Genomic DNA, 1023 nt, shown 5'->3' with positions numbered 1-1023 from the left:
CAGAAAATACAGGCAGACTTCCTGTTTCTGTCATCTTTTGACCAATCGCTTCCTAAATTTGCTTCTTGAGTGTACCTCCACGGTCCCCTCTATTTCTTCCCTGATGCTGGTTTCAGTTTAGCACATACTATGCTTCTGATAAACCTTACAAGTTCAACTTGTACAAGATGAAAATGTACTGGAGACAAACTCCCTGGCTTTATTACCTGCCATTCAAGGATTTAACAACCTATTTTTCCAACCTCATTTCTCATTTTATAATCTAGTTAAAATATCTTCATCTTCCCTACCATTTATAGTCCAAAAGTTTTGTTACCTCACCCATTTGTCTGAAACCCAACTGCCTTTACAGGGCACCCCTACTTCTAAGGCTTTGTGTCCTTAAAAATAATAAATCCGGGGAAAACATTTATGAAGATGGGATGCCATCTTATTTTTAAAATATATTTTCGATAGGCCAGTGTGAACCATACTGTGACTGTATTGGTTGCAGAATGGCCTGACTTGAGGATCTTGTTTTCACTCCAGTGAGGGCCAGGCCGGAAAAGGAAAAGCTGCGCGACCCTTAATAGAAGAGCCAAGGCCCCGCCCACGCCCCGCCCACTTGCCAACCGCCGCGCGTTCGCAGCTCGAGGGGCGGGGCGGCCCCGCCCCTCGCCGCGCCTCCGGGCGCCAGGGCGCATGCGCGGAGCTCCTGCCGCGGCGTCCCGGAGCTGCGGGGCCCCGTCGCCTGGGCTGCTCGGGCCGCCGAGGTCTGGCGTCGTCATGGACTCTCCGTGGGATGAGCTGACCCTGGCCTTCTCCCACACTTCCATGTTCCCCTTTTTTGACATCGCCCACTACCTAGTGTCGGTGATGGCGCTGAGGCGTCAGCCAGGTGGGTGCGGGCGCCGCGGGCCCGTCCCTCGGGTTCCCGCCGGTCGGAGGCCGGGCAGCCGCGGCTCGCCCGAGGACGAGTGGGGAAACGGAGGCCGGCGAGGCTGGAGGCCCTGGGGCGGGTGCGGGGCTTGGACGCTGGGTCCG

The 1023-nt window shown here is 55.5% G+C and overlaps 1 protein-coding gene across 1 annotated transcript in view; it reads left to right on the top strand.

Annotated features, from left to right (window-relative positions):
• Positions 1 to 690: 690 nt before the first annotated feature.
• Positions 691 to 1023, top strand: part of Tmem38b (transmembrane protein 38B) — a 24556-nt gene continuing 24223 nt past the window's right edge. The window contains exon 1 of the mRNA XM_013023268.1: positions 691 to 877. Coding sequence (XP_012878722.1) covers positions 766 to 877 — 112 coding nt within the window. The 5' untranslated portion in view covers positions 691 to 765. The remainder of the gene's footprint in view (positions 878 to 1023) is intronic.

Source organism: Dipodomys ordii, unplaced genomic scaffold, assembly GCF_000151885.1.
Source record: "Dipodomys ordii isolate 6190 unplaced genomic scaffold, Dord_2.0 Scaffold67, whole genome shotgun sequence".
Classification (NCBI taxonomy): domain Eukaryota; kingdom Metazoa; phylum Chordata; class Mammalia; order Rodentia; family Heteromyidae; genus Dipodomys; species Dipodomys ordii.
This window is presented reverse-complemented; position numbering and strand designations above follow the sequence as displayed.